We start from the raw sequence: 22209 nt of genomic DNA, 5'->3' as shown, positions 1-22209 counted from the left end.
CAGAGAATTGACACTGCTACAACAAAATTCTTCCATTCTCATACTTTTTTGTATTATAAATGAAGTTTCTTAGAGTTTTATACCTATGAAAACAAAAAGGAATAAAACTTATGTTCTTAATATTAGTAATATTCACCCCCAGATACAAAAAAAAAAAAAAAAATTGGGGAAAAACTCCCCCTCAGAAATAAATAAAAATATATTTCTGATAAAACTTTACTTATGTTTAATAACAGTTCACCAAAATATGGATGTTTTATTAGTGGACAGTAAGAAGAGATCAACCAAAAAGAAAAAAAAGTTCCAAAGGCAGAACATAAAGTTTGTTCCCCACTCACCTGAGTCTACAATGGGTGTCCAAGATTGATAGGTGGCTTTCTTCTAAGCAGTGATTCAGGAAGCCAAATTTCTTCCTCCTTGAATGTATACTCAGAAGCCACATACTCCTCTGCATCAGGCTAGTGGAGGGGGGTAAAAGAGCAAGGAGGATTGCACAGGGGAGGTTTTCACAGACCAGACCTGAAGTTCTGTTACATGACTTCTGATTTATATGGAACTCAGTTCCATAGCCACCCTGTATACAAAGGTGGAAATAATGTAACTGAATGATCGAGAAAATGGCACTCACTTAACAGTCTCTGCCACATGTATTTATACACAGTTTTGATCAACTGTGTATTTATAACTGGAGACAAACTTCTTTAATGCTTAGAATCTTAAGGTTACAGGAAACAATTTCAAATTTTGTTACAGAGAAGTGTGACAGTATCTTCAATGTATGACTCTCACAGATGATAAAAATAGGATAAAATTCTTTGGGAGAAGTAGAATAGATGATGATGGATATCAAATCACTGCGGTATTTAGATTCCTTTAGATACATTTTAAAAAGCACATAATTGCATTTTTAAACAGTAATGACTATTTTTAAATGGTAGTATTAACAACACCCTAAATTCCTTCCAACTAAGGATGAAAAATTTTAATTTCAACTTAAAAAGTGCTAGAATAGTTTTTCAAGATTTTTAGAATACTTCTAGAGCTCCAAAATGTCCCCAAAGAGAAGAAATTTCATCATATTCCACACTAAAGAAGGTAAGGGAATAAGAAAAGTCTCTAAAGTTGTATCCCTTCCCAGTCTCTAAATTCTTGTTCTCAACCTTAACGACCTCTACAAAAGTGATCTCTACAGCTTATGCAAAAATTTCTGGGGACAAAAGATGCCACTGTCAGAGCCAAATATTTTAGGATCTGCTAAGGAAGGGTTTCCTATCTCTGTGCTAGGTTTTCCTTTGAATTTTTACAACATAGTAAGAGAAATTCCAAGATACAACAGAATATGGCCAAGAGGAAGGTCATTATTTGTAATTCCTAATCAAATGGCCCTATCAAATATTCAGATATAAATTGCACTATTTCCAGCCCTCTGCCTGAAGGTGGAATTCAACTTGATAAAAGAGGTGTCCTGGTCTTGCATTAATCTCCTGAACGACAGTTCTAAAGGGAGAAAGTGACTTAACTGTTTTGTCTTCCCTAGGGGCAAAAATGATAGGCCTTTCTTTGGGTGGCACCCAGTGATAATGTTCTTACCTCATCTGGGACAATGAGAGGCATACTTCTCTCAGTTCTTTATTAGAAATATAGAAAGCAAGCCAGTATAATTTAATAAAGAACTTTAAAACACATTAAGTTTAGAGACCTTATATTCCTTCCTTGTTGCAAATAGCCTATCTTTTGAAATGAGGCACAAAGATCTTGGTGTGACTCAATAATGGACAACAGACAGTTTACAATTTAAGTCTATCTACTTCCTATAAAAAAGAAAAATTTCTACATGTGGGTGTCACCTCTAAAGAAGACACATAACAGACACTAGTACGCAACATTCATTATATTTATTTTACTAAATAGTATGGTTCAAAAAAAACACAAACAAATCAGAAAACTTTTACTTAAAACTACTCCAACGAGATGGATCGGGTTGATGCCATCCCATTCCCTTCTTTCTATGTATATGAAGCTGGAGCCATATCTGACAGCAAGCACTCAAGTATACTTTGCCTTTCCTGTTGAACATGAATGAACTTCTCTGAACAAGAGAGACAAATGAAGTTTTACAAGATACAGGCACTTTATGTTCCCAGTTTTTAAAAATAAGCCAAGTGAAAAATATTTAGTAAAAGTAACTGGAACAGACAAAGCTTTAAGAGTTCTACCATTAGTTCTAGTGACTTACACTCAATGCAAACAGACAGCATCAAACAAGTAAAACAAACAAAAAAGTTTAACTGGGGTTAATGGGTATATATGTAAAAAAGAAATCCAATTTACTATAACTGGAGAAAAATGGCCATTTGAATCCAACTTAGAGATATATACCAACAATGTGCATTAAATCTTGTGTACCTATGTAGCTGAGTAACATCTGAAAGCTTTGCAAGAGTGTGTGAGAAAAGCAAAAGGTGCTTTTGATTCCACAGTATCTGATTAAACAAAACAAAGCAATTTACAAAAAAAAGTACCAAATGATACTTTAAAATAAATAGTTCATCATTTTGATGAATATATACATGTAGAGTCCACTTCTTGGGGATTTAACTATCTAAAAGTGGCATATCACTATCCAGAGGTGCAGGAGCAAGTTCACATAAATAAAACAGTGTGGCTTCACTAGCTTCGGCTTCAGTCAATGGCTCCAGGCGAACAAGCTTACTTTGGGTTGGCTCTGGATCTAGGCTGCTATCCAGAAGCTCATCAACTTCTATAGGTTTATCTACAGAGGACATAACTTCTGATGATGCTGTACTCCCCTGTTCAACAGTAGAAGCAGGGTTCCCATCGAGGAATGCAAGAAGTGGAAAGGCAGTGTACTGGATAAGCTGCTTATCTATAATAAAGATTAGAAAAATGCTCTTTTATCACCAGCTTATACAGAGTTCAAGCTGAAGGTGGAAAAAATAAAAACAGATGTGCATATATGCAATCAACTACCCTTATATATCCAAACAAGAAATCTGACACTTTATGCCAGTAAATTTAAAAATGTACTAGTCAGAAAGGTTAAGTCTTTTATTCAACAATTACAATATGAGAATTCTTTCAGTTGTCCTAAAGTTAAATTAAAAAAAAAAAAAGACTTAAAGAACTATTACCTCACCAATTTAATTTTCTCTATCTGCTGAAACCTTGATACATTATGCACAGAATTGAGAACAGTACATTCTGTGTTCAACTGTTAAGTATGGCCAGACTTTCCATACTCAGAAATAAACTTTCCTATTAGTTTCTATGTTAAGACTTTTAATTTTAAAAATCTGGAAAAAACTAATACTACATTTATACCTACCTGTTTTGGGTTTAGATTTTCTTCCCTCTTCTGAAACTGGCTGAACTACATTGTTCTTGGTAGTTTCTAATCCTTTATTCTCAGACTAAAAGAGAAAAAACCATATAAAAATACTTGTTTCATATTTTATGTAGTCCTAAAATATAGCATAAAATAAAGAACAGTATGTGAATACGTTATCTGAAATATATGGGAACAGGGGGCACCAGAAAAGAGGAACTAAAGAAAGAGATCTCAACAGGTAACAACACTGGTTAAAAAAACTATTGCTGTCATCAAATGGATGAAACAAAGAACCTGAACTAGAATGACAGTAAGTATGAAAAGAGGGGACATTTCAACAGAACAGACAGAATTTGTCAAGGGTAAAATGAATCAAAGGGAATGAATGTCAAGGGAATGAATCAAAGATGGCTGGTTTCAAACTAATTAAGAGATAATTCTTTAAACAAACTCATCTTAAGCAGTTTTGATTAAAAATGTTATTACTCATTTCACTCACAAACAGAATATTTAGCATAACTGAACAATATTTAGAGTAAGTAGCTCAGGATGACATGATGATATCCTTAAAAACTATAGATCTCTATAATTGGAAGCCTCAAAGTTGAGGTCAAATTGCTTCATTTCCTTTTTGAGACTCTTTCAGTTCTTTTCTGTTATTTAAATTGCTTCTTTCAACCATTGTCTTCTCTCCTCACATCTGATTGTAAAGGGGGATTAAACCTTTAATGTTGTTTAGTTCTTCAATGTTCTTTTCCACGATGTTCAAACTGAGGTGCAGTGGTTCACAATTTTTCCTGAATAGCTGTAAGTCCCAGACACTTGCGTGCTGGTTCAGTACATATGGTGTAAAAAACATACTAATTCCTATAATTCTCCTGATATTCATCACAAAATGAAGCAGTACAAGTTTCCAGGATTCAGACATAAGAATGGTCCCAACATATAATAAAACTAAACCTTCCGAAAAAGGAACATAAAAATATTTCTCATTTAGCAATCACAACAAATAAACAGTAATGCAAAAATACCATCTTTGTTTTTTACTTTTTAAAAAGTAGTTTCCAAGGATGCTGTTGTTACTCTAAAACATGAGAACCAGGATGACAAATGGGTTTCAAGTCCTATGCAAATTCTTGTTCATTAGTAGTGGCCACTTAGATTGCTCTACTGAGGAGTACAAGTATCCTGATTTATTAGGAAAGAGTGTGTAATCTATGTCAATAAAATACCTGTCATGAGCAAGGGAATGTGCCAATTATTTGAAAACAATAATTAGATTTTAGAACTATAATGAAAAGTTATTCTCTAATTTTTCTATAGTACTACAGAGCTGTATGCAATTTGCTGTTTAACTGCTATATCTGAGAACTGTATTTAAGCTATTGTTTTTGGAATAAAGAGGATAATCCAGGAAGAAAGAATGACTCAATGTCTAGCAATCAATAAACAGTGCAGCACATTCACTAAATGAATACATAATATGGGTTCATTCCCCCTTAAGATCTAACATTTAACAGTATCATATTTACTGAAACCCAGTGTTGAGATGATCCAGAGAACCTTACAGTATAAATCCAGGCAAATTGTGGTCCACATGCCATATCAGCATGCTGCCTGTTTTTGTAAATAAAAATTTACTGAAGCATAGCCACACTCATTCTTTTCTGTATTGTCTGATGCTGCTGTTGCACTATAATTACAGTATTGAGTAGTTGTGACAGAGAACATATGACCTGCAAAACAAAATATTTACCAAATGGCCTTTACAAAAGTACGCCAATCCCAGATAAAAATCCAAATACTGAATGTATAATCAACTTTCTAGTTCAAAAATTCACAAATTCTTTCAACTCTAAGTTACCCAGGCTATAATATATAATTTGAATACACAGCAAATCTGGTCAGGCTATCCTCACACATGACATTAATCAGAAAAATTCTACTCTCTGGGGCACCTGGGTGGCTCAGTTGGTTAAGCATCTGACTTTGGCTCAGGTCATGATTTCGCAGTTCATGAGTTTGAACCCCACCATCGGGCTCTGTGCTGGCAGCTTGAAGCCTGGAGCCTGCTTCGGATTCTGTGTCTCCCTCTATCAGCCCCTCTCCCACTTGTGCTCTGTCTCTCTCTTTCAAATATAAAATAAAACAAAAAAAAAATTTTAAATTATACTGACTCTAATCACTTACATTTACTTGATATGTGTTCATTTTTAGATTATAAGGAACAAGAATCAAATTAAATTTTGATTCTGCTAATCTAGAATTTATATAAATTTCAGGGGACCTTATTTACGCCTTTGTATTCAGTAAAAAATGGGACTGAAGAGTTTGGTAAAAAACAAGATAAATAGAGCATATACCTATTTAAGACAATAAGCTATAAACAAAGTAAAAGAATGATTCTAATCATCTGCTCTTAACAACTTCAAATTGTCCTTATTACTCATTAAAAACAAGTTCTGAAGAATTTCAGGTAACATCTGCTAATCCCAACTGGAGTTCCTATAAGTCTAATAACAAAAACCATTACTTAAAAAAAAAATAGTCCAAAATCCACACTTCATTAACTTTCCTTACGTACAATTAGTACAAATTAGTTCAAATCCCTGAGCTTTTACTGCATGCTAATAAAAAGAAGGAACTTATTTAAAAATATCAGTACCAGTAAATTTTCAATAAAAATTGCTGAGAAGCTATTCATAGAAGGAATAAGAATGTAAACTGAAGCACATAAAACATAAAAAAATATTTTAATTATTTATTTCAGTGATACACCTGAACATGCCAAGTTCAGTTGATCTCCCAGTACCTTGAGGGCTGACTTCATATTGGTAGTTTATCACACAAGTGCCTAAAGAATTGGGCAATGACTCACCCCATAACCAAAAGCTATTTTTTCATCTAAAATTTTACTATCTTGTTCACACATATTAGGGTAAGAATATAAAATGAGTTTTTTGTAACTGGGAGTGATATTGCTCTCTACTTACTAGGACTTTTTCTTTTCAGATTCTTACAGCTAAGGGTCCTGAGCAACATGAATTAAAACTTACTTTTGTATTATTGATGTAATCTGTGGGATTCATCTGCACAGAACTAGTGAAAAGCTGAAAGACCAAACAAGAAAGATGATAAGTTTAAAAAATATTTAAAAAGAACTGTGTGTTCAAAATTTCTATACAGCCACGTTGGGTGAAGAGATGTAGCTCCTGCACTAAGAAGTTTTCATACAGTAAAACAAGTATGAAAGAGAAAAGCAGGAAAGCAGAAGGAAAAACATACAAAAGCAGAGCAAGCTAGCCCATGCAAGATGTTTTAAGAATTTCTCCATAAAACAGTGGAGTAAATCACTTAAAGACAAATGGTGGTTTGCCCCACTTTCCCTCTCCTTCATCTCCTTTATTATTTTCTTTCTAAATGCTTTTGGCTTTAACTGGCACCCAGGACTGAGTTCCTTGCCCAGACAGTAAGCCTTTACTGGCTACCAGCTAATTATGTGAGAAATTTATAGAATCTGCTCTATGACAGTGCCTCCTAAATTACGCCTCAAATGCAGCCCTCTGACCAAATGGCATACCTCCTTGTCGGTTCTTTTCACCTCACCTAGTAACAGAAGATGTAAATGCTAAGACCACTGCTTACTGCACTCCTCAATCCAGCCAGTTTACAGACAAAGCTTTTAAGTCATAAGCTTCAAAGTCATTCATTCCACAAGGATTTATTGAGCATCTATGAAATAACTGACATCATGAAGAATACACAATGAAGACACTATTCCTGCTCTCTGGGAGCTTACAATCTAAAAGACAAGAACAATATCAAACAGCAACATATGATCAGATTTAATTCAGTATAATAATAGTAATGGATACTGGGGATCAAAAGTACTAAAAAGAGAAAGGAGAAAATCACATGTGAGCGCGCGCATGCGCAGACACACACATGCAAGATGAAACAAAAAGTCTTTATGAAGCTATCCAACACATATCAGTCCCTGAAGAATAGTTAGGATTTGGAAAGAAGAGAATGGAGGGAAGAATAAACTGTTACAGATTAGCAATAATAGAGAAGAAGGAATGGCTGTGGGTAAGTTCTAGAAATAGAAAAGATGACCAGTCCAAATAACACAGAAGTTCTGAGTTGAACAGTAAGTTGTATGTATTAAGTTCAAAAAGTAGAACAAGACCAGTCAGTGGACAAGACCACATTCTGTCAGCAATAATAGCCTTGGAAAAGGCCTCAGAAATGACACACAGTGATTAAAGCATTTTTGGAGAATGAACACACCAACGGTTCAAAGGATAAACTGAAATGCAGAGAGACTGCAGATAGATCCCTCCTCCACCCTCTCTATAAGTGATTCCTCTCCTTAAGTTCCACATTCATGATAGCCCTAAAAATGTCCCCAGTTCTTCCTTTTGTTAACTTTTCCCCTTTCTTACTACCTACTGATCCATGAAAAGGATGAGACTCGGATCCTTAAGAGTAGATAACTGTAAATAACTGCAAATCTCTGCCAAGCTCAGCTTGTCACTGCCTCTGAGATTGAACAGATTTTGTCCCTATTGAGAGTGGCATCTGAGAGTATAAGCTCCTCACTCCTTTGCCCTACTCACCCATTAAATCAGGGATACCTTCATGTATCCCCAGCAGATGCACAGTGTGAAGCAGAAAAAAGTAAATCATGTAGGAGGAGTGGTGACACAGCTGGTTGAATCCTAATTCCAGGCCTCTCTTGTTGACACTCCACACTGGGCCACTCAGAACTGAACTCTGCAGAGAACCTGAGTTCCTCAGCATATCTATTCATGTCCTTACCATCTCTGCCACCTCAGAGAACAAGGCAACCTATGGGTGGATTTTTATAATACAGCATGAGATTCAACGAGGAAACAATAAAAGTCTTGGATGAGAGAGGCAACAGTAGAAATAGAAAGTAGGGATGATTTTTGAGTGCTATTTTTGAAAATACTTGAGGACCTGGTGAACAATAAGACAGAGGTAAGGAAACCAAGATGACTCAGTGATTACCATTCCTGGATGAGTAAAGAGAAGTCTGATACCACCATAGAAAATAAAGCTGGGGGCACCTGGGTAGCTCAGTCAGTTAAGCATCCGACTTTGGCTCAGGTCATGATCTCACAGTCCGTGAGTTCGAGCTGGCGTCACGCTCTGTGCTGACAGCTCAGAGCCTAGAGCCTGGAGCCTGCTTCAGATTCTGTGTCTCCCTCTCTCCATGCTGTGTGCCCCTCCATGCTCATGCTCTGTCTCTCTCTCTCAAAATCATACATAAACATTAAGAAATTAAAAAAAAAAAAAAAAAGAAAGAAAGCTGAGAAGTGTAGCTAGTTTGGAGAATAAAGAAAAGTTTGGTATTAAACACAAATAATCTAAGGCAAGATCTTAACTGATGATTTCAAAGGCATGGAATTAGAATTCAAGCAGTTTACTTTAAAAAAAATATTAAGAACTTGAGGTATAAATTTGAGAGCAATCTCATAAGCCATAATCCCTTCACAGAGAAAGGATAGAAAAAGAAGAGACATAGAACAAATAAAAAGATAAAAGAATGGTACCTTGGGGAATACTCACTAGAAAACAATAGGGAAAAGAAAAGCTCTTTGAGTAACCAGAGAATAGCTAGGAAGACAAAGAGAAAAAAAAAAAAAATCCAGTGCCTCTAAAATCAACAGAAAAAGTTCCATTGTCAAAAATCACTAGTGTTAATGTGATTAATTATTTATAATCCCCAAAAGAGTTCTTCGTGTTAGGCATTAGCCACATTTAACAGATGGGGAAACTGGGCAAGAGACGTGAGCTTTCCCAAGGTTAATACCATAGCTACTAAGTGACATAAGCTAAATGGAACCCAAATCCATCTGATTCAAAACAAAACTACTCCCCCAATGGCCTGATTTAAAAAAAAAAAAAACAAAAAACATAGCCACTCATTACAGATAAACCAAGGAAGCACAGGCTTAGAGTTAATAAGCAAGACAATACGGGGTTTCAAAAGAAATACAGAGTAAAAAAAGAAGTACCAAATACCACCAGCCATTCATTTCTAAAACTCTGTAGTGAAAGAATTAGAGAAGTAGAATGGTAAATGAACAGAGCAACACATCAAAATGTTTAAGACGCAGAAGATCTGAACCTACTGAAGAGAGATGGGAAAGATCAAGGGCAGAGCTAGAAAAACAGAGGCAGAGGGCAGGTATACAAATAGGCTTTAAAGAGAAAGAAAGCACTTCCTTCATGAAGAAAAAAGATGAGATTCCACAGCTTATGAGAGGACGAGGGCATGATGATTATCCTCTATGAATAGGAACAGTTGGCCAGACGAGGTCTTGAGGACAAATGTGATAAGTGTTCCAAGGTTAAATTAAAATAATCTAATTGTAGGGGCACCTGGGTGGCTCAGTTGGTTAAGTATCCGACTTTGGCTCAGGTCATGATCTCACGGTTTGTGAGTTCGAACCCTGTGTCTGGCTCTGTGCAGACAGCTCAGACCCTGAAGCCTACTTTGGATTGTGTCTCCCTCTCTCTCTGCTCCTCCCCTGCTCATGCCCTGTCTCTCAAAAATAAATAAATGCTAAAAAAAATTTTAAAAAAACAATAATCTAATTGAAGATTGCAAGTATTTGTAGAGGGACAGAATAATGAGATTTTATTTTCTTATGCTCTAAGGGACATTCTAAAAAGGTCCTTGGATTAGAGTGGGGACAAAGACAAACTGAATAAAGGGCTGTCAAATTACTATTAACAAATTAAAATAGGTCATTAACATGGATGTTGAATTCATGTAAGATGGTAACACAGATCAGTATGGGAAGGAAATCTTCAAAGAAAGTGAAATCCATCCTGTGATATACTGATGATTCAGAAAGGATAATCAAATCATGGATATTGACAAAACCTGATGAGAAGCAGAAGAGTAAGGTGGTGAATTAATAAGACTGAAAAATAAGAAAGAATTAATTCCTTTTAGCCTCACTGAGAAGCCCTTAAAAGGACAAGACTGAAAAATATCTTGATGGAGAGAAGCTGCATTTTAAGGCAAAAAATGCTAAATAAATAAATAAATAAATAAGCGAGCAACAAACTTTTCAGGATAGAGAAACATATTCACAACAGAAAACAGAAATAAGGAAGAGAACAATATTCATCTGGATGGAACCAAGCCATGTAAGAGAGAGAGGAATGGTAGGAGCAAGAGGGAAGAAAGGTAGTTAGTTAATGCCAGAAATGGTAGATAAGGATTCACAGTCCAGACAACACTGGAGTCAGTTCATGTAGAAGGTGGTGGGGATTGCAGGATAACCTTAGGACTTGGGGCATAAAAATTTTAAAAACTATAGCAAATATAATAAAATATCATTCACTTCAGTGGAAAATACTAATTCCCAAAGTATTAAGAAGTATCTCCATACTGTTTCCTGGCTGAGTAATTCTATGACTAAATATCCACCCATTTCTCTTCAGTGACAATTTGTTCTAGAGCAAAACAAAACACGATAAGTCTAGAGAAGACCTGGACTTAGTAGTACCGTTGAACAGAGCTGATACATTGTTATAGGAGGATTAATTGAACTGTTACTCAGAAATGTGTAGTAATTGCTGATCACCCTCCTTCATCATCCTGAATCCATCTGTTTATTGTTTCTGATTAACAAAATCATTCATTTAAAAAAGACAATGCAAAGACAGTGTAGAATACAAGAAAATGATGTATTATTTTAACACCATACACATAAATACACAAACTTCCATTACAGCAAAGATTATTCAAAGTACCTACATCAACCAGGAGATCTGGGTCTATGCTAAACTGTCTTCCTGACAGCATGGCTTGGAAGTCCTCTAAGCTGCAATCAATACTGTCAAGATAATCCAACAGCTCAACCCTAAGGGAAAAAAAGATTAAAAAATATATCAAATATTAGATTTCCTTGTTTCACATTAAATTACATTACAGGGGTGCCTCATTACAGAACTGCCAAGAAAATCCCAAGACACTCTTGGGATGATTAAATCCTTTCAAAATAACATTTGCAGAGCTCAGCCGTGGCCAAAACAAGATAGATTATATGGGTTCATAATGTGAAAGAAAGATCGCCAAAAGAGAAACAGAACATGTGAAGTAAACAATGAAAGCAAATAGGCTCATACAACATCTAGGTTAACACTTACTTTCCCAAAAGATTGATGTTATCATTTAAAATGGAATCCATCATGGTCACAGGATCTTCTGTGGTCAGACTAGATGAGCCATTTAGCTGGACAGCACTAGACATGAGAGGGCTGGTGCCATCACTGCCTGAACTTAGGGATTCTCTAGCTGGTTCATTCTGATCTCCACTCTGAATGACAGGTGCATACTCATCTTCATTGTCATCTTCAACAATGACAATATCAGGGTACTGGCTACAGCTATATCAGGATGTAAGAAAGAACCAATCACATTTTCAAACAAATTCAACAAATCCATTCTGTCCATTCATTCTTCATGAAAACTTTCTCTCCAAAACATGTATCAAAAGGCTTAAGTTTCTTGAGTGAGTAGCTTAATCACAAATATTGATTTATCATATGATACAAAACCACAAAGGATCAATTAAAGACATTTAACTCCACAATTAAAAAATGAGAATTCTCATCACTTTTTGTTGGGAGTCTTTGCTGAGAGGATAGTATGTGGTTAAATAATTTGGCTTTTCGGTTTAATAATCCAGATATGAGTCAGACAATAGTTTTTCACAGAATAAAGTGGTTTTGAATTTAGCTTTCTGATAAGAAAAGTAACCAATATTTTCACAAATTTTACTTCATAATCTCCTTACTTGGAGGGATCAGATATAACATCCTCATTAGTTTCTGGAATAACAGGGATATTTTCTTCATCTGCATTATCATCAGTTACATCATAAATAATAATGTCATCTGAAATCCGCTCCCTTGGCTTTAAACCTTCAGTCCTACTATGTGGAACCTGAAAAAAATCACGGAGACAATATATATCAAAATTTGAAATTATACTGTCTACTGAACAGCATACTATTTAAAAAGTGCTAACTAGACACCCATTATTTACTAAACATTGAGGATACACAATGGTAAGCAAAACAGTTATGCTGTCTGCCCTGATGGGACTTATATACTAATTGTTATTAGCACCAATTCACAGAGGTATGAAGTGTGTTACTTCATCTACTTATTTCTTTTACTGTAAGAATTCTTGAAGGTGACATGCCTCTGAATGATTCTATGGAAAGATCTTCAAATTTTACAGTATTTTTTTATATCCAAAGGGTTAAAAAAAAAAGTCCTAAGACTTCACCAGGAATTTCAAGCATAACCAGATGACCACTGTGCTGATGAGGATTATTTTATCAGCTACTCTATTTGACATATGGTTTATTCTTATTAAATGCTTTCATTAATAGGAAAAAAAAAACATTTCAGCTATTCCACAGTTAAATGTCAGCCTGTTTTCAGCAACAATTTTTTTATTCAGCTACAGATATATTCAGATCATAGGTACTTAATAAAAATACATTCAGTTCTCTAAAGCAAACTAAAGTCATTATCATACGCAAAAATCTGTAAATTTTAACAGTAGATAAATCAGAGGCAAAAGATGTAAAGTACTTAAAAATATGTAAATCTAGGTAAATTAAAAAATCGTCATCCAGGGGCGCCTGGGTGGCTCAGTCAGTTAAGTGTCCAACTTCAGCTCAGGTCATGATCTCACGGCCTGTGAGTTCGAGCCCCGCATTGGGCTCTGCACTGACAGTTCAGAGCCTGGAGCCTGCTTCAGATTCTGTGTCCCCCTCTCTCTCTGCCCTTCCCCCACTCAAGCTGTCTCTTTCCCTCTCTCAAAAATGAACATTAAAAAAAATTTTTTTTTTTAAATCGTCATCCATTACGTTGAGTCTTTAATTCTAAAAACACAACAGTTAGGTTTATTTATTTAGAAACAGTGGTGGGAAGAACCAGATGTTAATTATGGTTTGCTCAAGAAAAAAATGTTGGTACATTAATAAATCTGAAGCAGTATTTAGAATTCCAAGATTTGAAAGTAACAATGAAAATCAGATATTAAAAAAAAGTCCAGACTCTGAGCTAGACTGATTTGCCAATGGATGTAAGTTTGACAAACGACAAATGATCCAGAGAACCCATGACAAAGATAAAGGTAAACAGAAACACGTTTTGAAATTGCTAGACTAAAAGGTCTTAGTCTATGCAATTTATAATAAAAACTGGAAACTTAAAATAACCAATGGATGAATGCATAATTACATTATATAATATTCAATATAATAGTTGAGATTAACTAAATATTTAATAAATCTCCAAAAGAAAAACCAAGTGAAAAAAGTTACAATGCAAAAAGATATGTGCAAAATTATATGTAATTTATATAAAACTTAGATACATGCAAAATAATACCAAATATTGTTCAAGAAGTCACACATATAATGACCAAGGTGATGATAAATTCTAATTCAAGACAGTGATTATCTAGGAGAGCCTGAAGAAAAGGTGAAAAACAAACCTGGGACCAGGCAAACGAGACAACTATATTTACAATGGTTTATTTCTTAAAATCTAAAGCAAAAATTAAAAATGTCATGATTTAATAAGCTGGAGGATAAGCACACAGATTATTATTCACTAAACTCTGAATGAAATACTGCTACAATAAAACTTGGCTTGAAATAACAAATATAAAGTAGAATTTAACCAAAAAATTACTTTATGATGGTGATTATCAGCTGGTTCTTTGACTATATGTTGAAACAGGTTCTTCTTTTGGGCTCCATTAGTATTTAGAAGTAGAGGCCTGAAAATCAGAAGATATTCATGAAATTCAGTGAAGCAAACATAACATGAAATTTAAATTCTTCTAATAATTTACCCTCACATGAACATACACACTTTAATAAGAAATTTATTAATCATACACAATGAACTCTTAAAACGGTCACATCTGGGTGCCTGGGTGGCTCAGTCTCTTAAGCATCCAACTTTGGCTCAGGTCATGATCTCGCAGTTCATGGGTTTGAGCCCCACGTAGGGTGCTGTGCTGACAGCTCAGAGCCTGGAGCCTGCTTCAGATTCTGGGTCTCCTTCTCTCTCTGCCCCTCCCCTGCACACACTCTGTCTCTCTCTGTCTCTCTCTCAAAAATAAATAAACATTAAAAAAAAATTCTTTAAAGAAAATGGTCACATCTTAGGAATAGAAATAGAGGATGACTGTGTTTAGGACTATTTTTCTTAAAATAAATATAATAAACTAGTCTCTCTGGATATACTTCACTGCTGACTGAATAACTCTTTATGAACTGTACTTACATAGTAAAAAAACAAATAGGTAATATCATGAGAACTAGTTTGTGGAAGCAGAGTTAAGGCCACAGCCTAAGTTGTAAACATAAACAAGCTTTGCTAAAATATGGCCTTACAAGATCTTTATCTGCTTTCCAACTATTCCTTTATCCATTATCCTTAAGCTTTAGTGGTAACAACGGCAGTTACTAACATTTATAGGTATCACAAGCTACATTCAATATATAGGTTTTTAAATCCCTTATTAGTGAATTAAAGATAAGAGAGATCAAGTAAAAATTTTTTTATTTTTTTTCAATATATGACCTGTTTTTTAAATTTCCCTCATTCAGGCCATCTAATGATACATTAAAATGCTAATGTGAATAAAAATGGATTCTTCATTAACTGTGTATGTGTGTTTAAAGTGGCCATTTAGGCTACCTTATCTTTCAAAAACATCAGCAGGATGACAGCAGGAGGAAATACCACTAGTATTGAAATGTTGAGAGTATAAATTAACAAGGAAGTACTGTGCATCTGGGACAACAGGCATACTCTAAGCAAATGTAGGCCATTCATGTTAAACACTAAAATGTTTACTTGTCCATGAATAAGTCAAAGTGCTTTACCACAAAATCTTACCTTTTACGTTTTAAACTCACAAGTTGGTTATTCTGAACCAACGTAACAATAAACTGGACAATCTAAAAGGAAAATATAAACAAAAAAGTTTCCATCGCAGACTCTTAATTATTAGTGCATATTACAAACCTTACAAAATTAATTCAAATACTACAGGCTAAGGCTAAGTCACATAATTTCTCACATATTAACATATCTGTAATCTGAGTGCATCTTACAATTGATATCTAAAGAAATTTAACAGTTTCCAAGCAGAAGGATAACCTGTGATGAAAGCTGCAGCTACCTGTAATACCAAGATGCTTAAGACATTCATCTACCTACCTACCTACCTACATCCATCCATCCATCCATCCATCCATCCATCCATCCAACCACCCACCCACCTACCCATTTATCTATCCAACATTCAATTCACTTATTTGTTTTGGTGATAAGTACTAAGCATGCCTGGATACAGATCCCAACTTTCTACTTAAAATTCTTTCAAGATTATGATGGGGAAAAAAAAAGTGACTGGCAACATTTTTCTTGCACTGGGTAATAAAATTAGAGGCAAAAGAAACTGCCAGCTCTTTCAGAATAGAGCATAAAATTTTCAAGGTAGAAAACGCTTATTGGTTGATTCTAGAAAAATTATTGCTTAATACAAAATATTGCCATGAAATATCTAATTATACAGCAACAGAAATAAACCCCAAATACAGTTAGAGGTTATCCAAAAATAAATTCACAATTTAAAAGTTGGAATACATATGCTTTTTTCTTTAAAGTTAGAATACATATGCTTTTTTCAAATAAACAACGTAAAGATTTTGTTTTAGATGGTTTTCCTCTTAAATATCCAAGACACACACACTGCTAATCAAAAGAAGCTGGTTTAATCTTCTGAGTTGGATTAAATCTAAAAGGAAAAAAACTACTAAACAAATCAAGACAGGTAAACAATATTTCACATTTTATGACAATGTTTCTTAAAGTGCAGTCCATGGGCGCCGGCGTGGGTCAGTTGATTGAGCTTCTGAGTCTTGATTTTGGCTCAGGTCATGATCTTATGGTTTGTGGGACTGAGCCCTGTCTCAGACTCTGCAAGAACAGGGCAGAGCCTACTTGGGATTCTCTCTCTCTCCCTCTCTGCCTCTCCCCAGCTCACATGCACACTCTCTCAAAATAAATAAATAAAATTAAAAAAAAAAAAAAGAAAAAAAAAGTGTAGTCCATGGACCAGCAGTATTAGACAAATTCTCAGCCCCACTCCAGAATTGCTGAATCTGAAATTCTGAGGATGGGGTCCAACAATGTATGTTTAGCAAGTCCTCCAGGTGACACTGACATGATTGTAGTGTGCTTGGCTTGGGGTGTGCTTTGAAATTTACTGTCAATTTCCCAAAGGAGCTAGAAAGATGAGAATCACATGGTTAACTATGAAAAGCAGTATATTACTGACAGGCTATAAATAAAGGCCAAAAGTGAGTGGAGGACTATTTAGACTCTTTGCAAGGAAGTTCTCTATAAGTTTTGTAAAATGTAATTATATGACTAAAATACAGAATTGTCAATTAGAAATGTGCATGGCTTTAATATTGTGTGCTCTCCCCCAAAGGGGGATACTAAGTAGTATTCCTTAGAATCAAAATGAACTTTTCCACGGAGAAAAATATAGACATTTTAAATGAAGAATTAGATTGCATTAGAGTCTATGAAAAGGAAGTTAGTCACTAACCTTATTCAAAAGAAAATGCTGACTGATGGCTGATGAGAAGACAACTTAAATTTAAGCTTAAAGGTATCAATGAAATAATTTGACCTCAATTGTTTTTGTTAATTTATAAATAAGTATTATAGAAAAATTCTAAAAACATTAGTGGTTGAATTAATAAGATCATGAATCACTGGCTAAATTTCTTCTGAAATTTGTTCATCTTAGTTCTCTCATGACAATTTTTTTTTAAATTTTTTTTAATGTTTGTTTATTTTTGAGACAGAGAGAGACGGAGTATGAACAGGGGAGGGTCAGAGAAAGAGGGAGACACAGAATCTGAAACAGGCTCCAGGCTCTGAGCTGTCAGCACAGAGCCCAATGCGGGGCTCAAACTCACGGACCGTGAGATCATGACCTGAGCCGAAGTCGGACGCTTAACCGACTGAGCCACCCAGGTGCCCTTCTCATGACAATTCTGCATCACGTTGTACAAAGCTTGTTTGCTGAAGTCATCTAACATTTACAGTATTTACAGCCTCTAACTTTTGGACCTGGCAAGTTCTACAACCAGTACTATTTTCCTGTCCTGTAACAGGCACCTATACCAGTAACTCACATATACTATTCCAATTGAGCCAAGACAAAAGAGTAAATGGCAAACTTATGAACCAACTCCAGCATTATGAAAACTCCCTAGTTCCACCAAACCACAAATATTCAAACTCAGATTTGAGCAGACAGAATGTCAACTTCCATGAAAAATTGAAATTTTACTAAGTATTTTACCAACTATCTTTGACTTTAAGGGAAAAAAAAAAAGCTATGTAGTATTATAAGCTAATATTTAACTAAAACATTATTTTCTGAGAAAAATTAAGATATTTTAAAAATAAAGTACAGCTTAGGATATATCTGTCATTTTAAATCAGGTATTCTTAACAAGGTTGCATGCTGGAATCACCTTTAGGGAAGCTTTGAAAATATATGCACTCAGACTAAACACTTAGAACTGAATTCAACAATCAACCGTTCACTTGCATACTGATTGGAAAAAAACAAAAAGGAAAACCTAGTGTATCTATTTTGACTACAGGCCAAAGGCTGCAACCATTCGTCTCTGTTCTAAGCTTGCTTCACTAGACCCAGATCCAGTCAGTCATAACTCTATTTTTAGCTGAAGACCTCCCACCCTTCCTTCCCCCACCCAAAACCTGTTGCTTAAACTTCAGAGTCTAGTTTACTCATGAGCAAAAAATAGCTGCCTTAATAACTTTTATGCTTCAACTCTTATTAACATATGAAAGCTGATATGAAAAGACTACATCACAAGGACACAATGCAACAGAGAGATTTTTCAGTTCTCCCAGTAATTTTCAGCTCAGATACTAAAATACAGAATTTATTTTATAACACACTACATTAACTGCTTTTCTGCAGAAACTAATAATGGCATACACTGATAATTCATTTTTTTGAACTCATATTCTGGTTAACTGATTTGAAAATTTTAGTCATTTGTCTTTCAAGATCACATCCATACCTTTTCAAGTAAAAAATAGTAAAAACAAAAATAACGAACCCACACAGTAAGGCTATCTTTCATAGTAAAAAATGTTAAGAAATTTGTAACATATTAATTATGTTCCCCAAAATAAAGTATCTTTAAAGTTGTTATATCAGGCTATAAAGCTAATAAGACTTTAGTTGAGAATATGGAACAATCATATTAAGCTAGTAAGAAGTGTTTCTTATTAAAATGAAAATATAACACAATTTAATTTGTTTGACTTCAGAGTTTCACTACTCTATATGCACCCAATATATAAGAAATTAAAATCAATCACTGACTATTCAACACACTTTTTTAGGTTACAAATGGTACACAAATTAAACAAAGGCAGATTATAGTCATGGTGGAAAAAAGCTTACCTTTCGAATAACTTGTTGCTGTTGTGCATGTTTTGCTCGTAATTCTGACACCTCCTTCCAAAGGGACTCATTCTCACTACATCATTTATTAAGAAACAAACAAAAAAAAATTTCAGAAAGCCAGACATGAAGATATTAAGAATACCAGTGAACTTTGGGGCACCTGGGTGGCTCAGTCAGTTAAGCGTCCAACTTCAGCTCAGGTCATGATCTCACGGTTCGTGGGTTTGAGCCCCACGTTGGGCTCTGTGCTGACAGTCTGCTTCAGATTCTGGATCCCCCTCTCTCTCAGCCCCTCCCCTGCTCGCACTCCCTCTGTCTCTCTCTCAAAAATAAATAAACATTAAAAATTAAAAAAAAAAAAAGAGTATCAGTGAACTTTTACTATTATTTTTGAGACTAGAAAAATGTTGGTTCGATTACATAAAATAACAACTATCTTGACACAGCCGCAGAATCATCCTTTCATAACTATAGTACATTCTACTGTTGGCAATATAAACACAAAAATGTAAGAGTCATGCCTACATCCATATAGTAGTAGGCAATTTACTTCTCTGACAATATGGTTCATTACTTCTTATTTAAAAAATAAAACAACCTTTCAACTGTGACTACCAAGTGAATTTAGGACTTGTGCTTAGAAAAGAATTTTTTTTAAATTTTTTTTTAATGTTTATTTATTTTTGAGAGACCGAGAGAGAGCGTGAACGCACAAGCAGGGGAGGGGCAAAGAGAGGGAGACAGAGGATCCAAAGCGGGCTCCACACTGACAGCAGAGAGCCCAATGTGGGGCTCAAACTCATAGCTGTGAGATCATGACCTGAGCTGAAGTTGGACACCTAAATAACTGAACCTCCCATGCACCCTTAGAAAAGAATTCTTTTTTTTTTTTTTTAATTTTTTTAACGTTTATTTATTTTTGAGACAGAGAGAGACACAGCACAAACAGGGGAGGGTCAGAGAGAGAGGGAGACACAGATTCTGAAACAGGCTCCAGGCTCTGAGCTGTCAGCACAGAGCCCAAACGGGGCTTGAACTCACAGACCGCGAGATCATGACCTGAGCTTAAGCTGGGACACGTAACCGACTGAGCCACCCAGGCGCCCCAGAAAAGAATTCTTAAAAGAAGTGACATTTACCCAGCACTTCCTATGCTCTAAGCATTATGCTAAGCATTTTATGTGTATTTCTTAAACTTCTCTAAAATCAGTCAAGAAAGGAATTATTAACTCTATTTTATAGAAGAGGACACGGAGACTCAAGAATTGAGAGGCCTTGCCTAAAACCACACAGGTAATTTATTATAGTAAATGTTGAAGCCGATCTAAAAGTCTATCAGATTCTAAAACTGTCTACCTTAAAATCTGTTTCAAACACAAGCACAGAAACACTAAAACAAGTTTTTTTAAAGCATGTCTAAATATATGACAAATCAATAACTTGCCTAGTAGTAACTTCATTTCCTTCATTGACTACTTTTATTAAACATGCAACTATTAAATGTTAGCAGCAATGATAACACTGAGAAGGCATGAAAGATAATCTACCTATTAAATGCTCTCATTTTTGCTCTTGTTAATTTCCATAATATCCATCTTCCTCAAGCCAAACTATTACAAAAGGGACTGGATTTACACATAGAGGGTACTGAAACCAAAACTTTCTTTAATACTTAATGAATAACTAGAGTACTTTTTATGACTCAGATATTTAAATTTTAAACACATTTTTTAAAATGTTTATTTTTGAGAGAGAGAGAGAGAGAGAGAAAACATGAGAGGGGGAGAGGCAGAGAGAAGGAGACACAGAATCCGAAGCAGGCTCCAGATTCTGAGTTGTCAGCACAGAGCCCGACATGGGGCTCAAACTCATGAACCACGAGATTATGACCTGAGCAAGGTCAGACGCTCAACTGATGAGCTACCCAGGTGCCCCAGACTCAAATATTTAAAGATACTATCATCTATTTGCCTACTAAAACATAAATAGAAGAATGGTTACCTCTAAAACTGATAGGATGAATCTAGGATCATTCCTTAAGAGCTAAACCTGAGATTCAAGGAACTGGGTCAAAAGGTACCTCAGCAGACACAAAACACATATAATAAACTGGGATGATTAAATAATAGATGCAAAATGGGACATCTTAAAATTAAGGCTTATTCAAAAAAGGGAATCGCATCCAAGGTTACTCTCTTAATGAAGATACGTGAGTTAAGACAGCTGAACTAATCCCACACTTGAAATGGGAGAGAATACATAAAACTTAAATTACTCTCAAGACCTTGGCACCTATTAGGATAAGAGAAAAAATCTTTACTTACTAAGAAGTACATCTATTCTACATATAAGTTGTTACTGTGGCAAATAATGGTGCCAAAAATTGTAATAAAGCAAAAGCATGTTTCGGTAGATAAAAGATTCAAATAACACTTTACCACGTCTATGTAAAATAAATACCAAGTAGGCCAAGTCTCATGTGTCCTTTTTCCCTATTTTTTGTCCTATTTTTTCCTAAGAGATGGGCCACATAGAAAAGTCTTATGAAACCACCATAAAAAAAAAAAAAGGATGAGTAACACATGTAGAATTTTTTATGCTTTGTGTGCCCTCATGTGTATGAACATCATAAGAAATCTAACTTAAGTAGAATCATATTTCCTACAACAATTTAAAGATCTACTATTTCATCAGTGAGACTCGTGCATCATGTTGTTTTAACTGCCCTAAATTCTTTTGATCACCATTAAGAAAATATAATATTGAGGTAAAGTCAAGGGCTATAAATCAAAATTAAAGGGAACCAATACTTACAGAAAAATGACCTTTTATCTTGGTTTCAACAATGTGATCTAAGTACTTAAAGCACTAACCTCCAACCCCCAACACACAAATATAAACACCAGCCCCTATATTAAGATTATATTTGGAAATAATACTTTACCTTTTTAATTCAGAAAGCCTGGACTCAATAGTTTCCTGTTTTATTTGAACCTTCTGAGCACTACTTATAATTTTTGTTAAATCTTCCTGACGAATCTTATTTTCTTCTGGTTTTGAAGATGAAACCTTTTGAAAGCAAATTCAGGAAATCAAATACTAAACACCATATTCGTAATTCAAAGTTTCCCTATTATAAGTAAGTTTTGTAGCCCATTCAGGAAATTAGATTTAGTTCCAAAACGCTCAGGTTAGGACGCTATAAAAAGAATAAAATTCATAGCTTTGCAAAGAGAAAGAATAAGAA

At 34.9% G+C, this 22209-nt stretch overlaps 1 protein-coding gene across 5 annotated transcripts in view; it reads right to left on the bottom strand.

The window, feature by feature from the left end:
* Window positions 1-220: 220 nt before the first annotated feature.
* The window catches only part of HSF2 (heat shock transcription factor 2), a 37163-nt gene continuing 15174 nt past the window's right edge, over window positions 221-22209 (bottom strand). For 2 of the 5 annotated variants that reach the window (XM_025925436.2, XM_086707711.1), the window contains exons 4-13: window positions 21907-22031; window positions 18960-19035; window positions 15329-15390; window positions 14111-14198; window positions 12193-12341; window positions 11543-11782; window positions 11151-11256; window positions 6406-6459; window positions 3347-3431; window positions 1877-2887 (exon numbers count right to left, since the gene is read on the bottom strand). In XM_025925436.2, the coding sequence (XP_025781221.1) occupies window positions 2595-2887; window positions 3347-3431; window positions 6406-6459; window positions 11151-11256; window positions 11543-11782; window positions 12193-12341; window positions 14111-14198; window positions 15329-15390; window positions 18960-19035; window positions 21907-22031 (1278 nt within the window). In that variant the 3' untranslated portion in view covers window positions 1877-2594. Of the gene's footprint in view, window positions 459-1876; window positions 2888-3346; window positions 3432-6405; window positions 6460-11150; window positions 11257-11542; window positions 11783-12192; window positions 12342-14110; window positions 14199-15328; window positions 15391-18959; window positions 19036-21906; window positions 22032-22209 lie in introns of those variants that run through there. The other 3 variants (XM_086707712.1, XM_086707713.1, XM_025925437.2) reach the window with 3 other exon arrangements.

This window comes from Puma concolor, chromosome B2 (assembly GCF_028749965.1).
Source record: "Puma concolor isolate L17-30 chromosome B2, mPumCon1.1.hap2, whole genome shotgun sequence".
NCBI classification, from domain to species: Eukaryota; Metazoa; Chordata; class Mammalia; order Carnivora; family Felidae; genus Puma; species Puma concolor.
The sequence above is the reverse complement of the archived record's forward strand: the minus strand, read 5'-3'. Positions and strand labels throughout refer to the sequence as shown.